At 55.0% G+C, this 1,080-nt stretch overlaps 1 protein-coding gene across 1 annotated transcript in view; it reads right to left on the bottom strand.

Annotated features, from left to right (window-relative positions):
• The window catches only part of LOC103743450 (cytochrome P450 2D20-like), an 18,309-nt gene extending 17,924 nt beyond the window's left edge, over positions 1-385 (bottom strand). The window contains exon 1 of the mRNA XM_008844765.2: positions 114-385. Within this exon, the coding sequence (XP_008842987.2) occupies positions 114-362 (249 nt within the window). The 5' untranslated portion in view covers positions 363-385. The remainder of the gene's footprint in view (positions 1-113) is intronic.
• Positions 386-1,080: the final 695 nt, after the last annotated feature.

Genomic DNA, 1,080 nt, shown 5'->3' with positions numbered 1-1,080 from the left:
GAAAGTACAGAACGTTCCCAGACCTTGCAGTGCCCTCCCCCAGGAAGCCAGCTCCATGTCCAGCGTGTTCCTTCAGGACCACTGCTTGCTCCTAGGGGCACCGTCACTCTCACCTTGTACAAGCTGTATGGCATGTTCTCAAAGTCCACCTGCAGCAGGTTGCCCAGGGCAGGCACTGGCAGGGGGCCCGGTGGGTAGTGGGAAGTCCAGAACTTGCGTTGGTGCATCAGGTCCACCAGTAGCAGGAAGATGGCCGTGAATACAGCCACAGACCACAGTGAATCCCCAGTCACCCACCCCATGGCTGCCACACTGCTTTCTGGCTTCTGTGAGAAAACTTCACGCCAGCCACCCAGGAGCATAAAGAGCACTATTGCCACAGTTTGGGCACCTGGTGCTTTATAAAGGAACCGAGGCTACCCTTTGTACTGTACCTTTAGCCGAGCCTAACTGCTGTGTTATTGATCAACCAGAGGGTACAGGAGTGGTCAAAGTGGTACTGCAGGGCAAAGTCTGAGGGTTCTGCCCTTTCTTCCCTGCCCAGGTGCTATGCAGAGAAGTGGCATCAACTGGGAGCTGAGCTCACAGGGCTGTGCCTAGTGGTTACGCTATGCTGGACACTGAGCATGGTGGGCAGGTGTCCAGGGGACCCTAATCTGAGGTACACTGTCACAATGCATTGAGTATTCAGCTGACATATCACACTGGCAGAGATTGAAGGGGCTGAGCACATCCCCTATGGCTGGAATAAGACCCTCCTGGAGTGCACGATTGGCGCATGAGGGGCTGACTGGCACTGCGGGCCTTGCTCCTGGTTGTGGCATCAACTGCCACTGAAATGGCTGATGGGGCTCCTGGTTGTGGCATCAAGTGCCACTGAAATGGCTGATGGGGGTGAGGAAGGGGACTTGGGAGGAAGGGAGCTGAGCCTGGGAAACTCAAGGGCAGGTTTGACAACTCTTGACTTGTCAATTCTTAGGTCCAGCATGAGAAGTTGAGAAAGTCCCTGGGTGGGAAGGATGGTGCAGGTCCTTGTCACATGGAAACAATGGTCCTTTGTTCATGCTCTGCCTCTTGCTG

This window comes from Nannospalax galili, unplaced genomic scaffold (genome assembly GCF_000622305.1).
Source record: "Nannospalax galili isolate Female #2095 unplaced genomic scaffold, S.galili_v1.0 scaffold180, whole genome shotgun sequence".
Taxonomy (NCBI): Eukaryota; Metazoa; Chordata; class Mammalia; order Rodentia; family Spalacidae; genus Nannospalax; species Nannospalax galili.
This window is presented reverse-complemented; position numbering and strand designations above follow the sequence as displayed.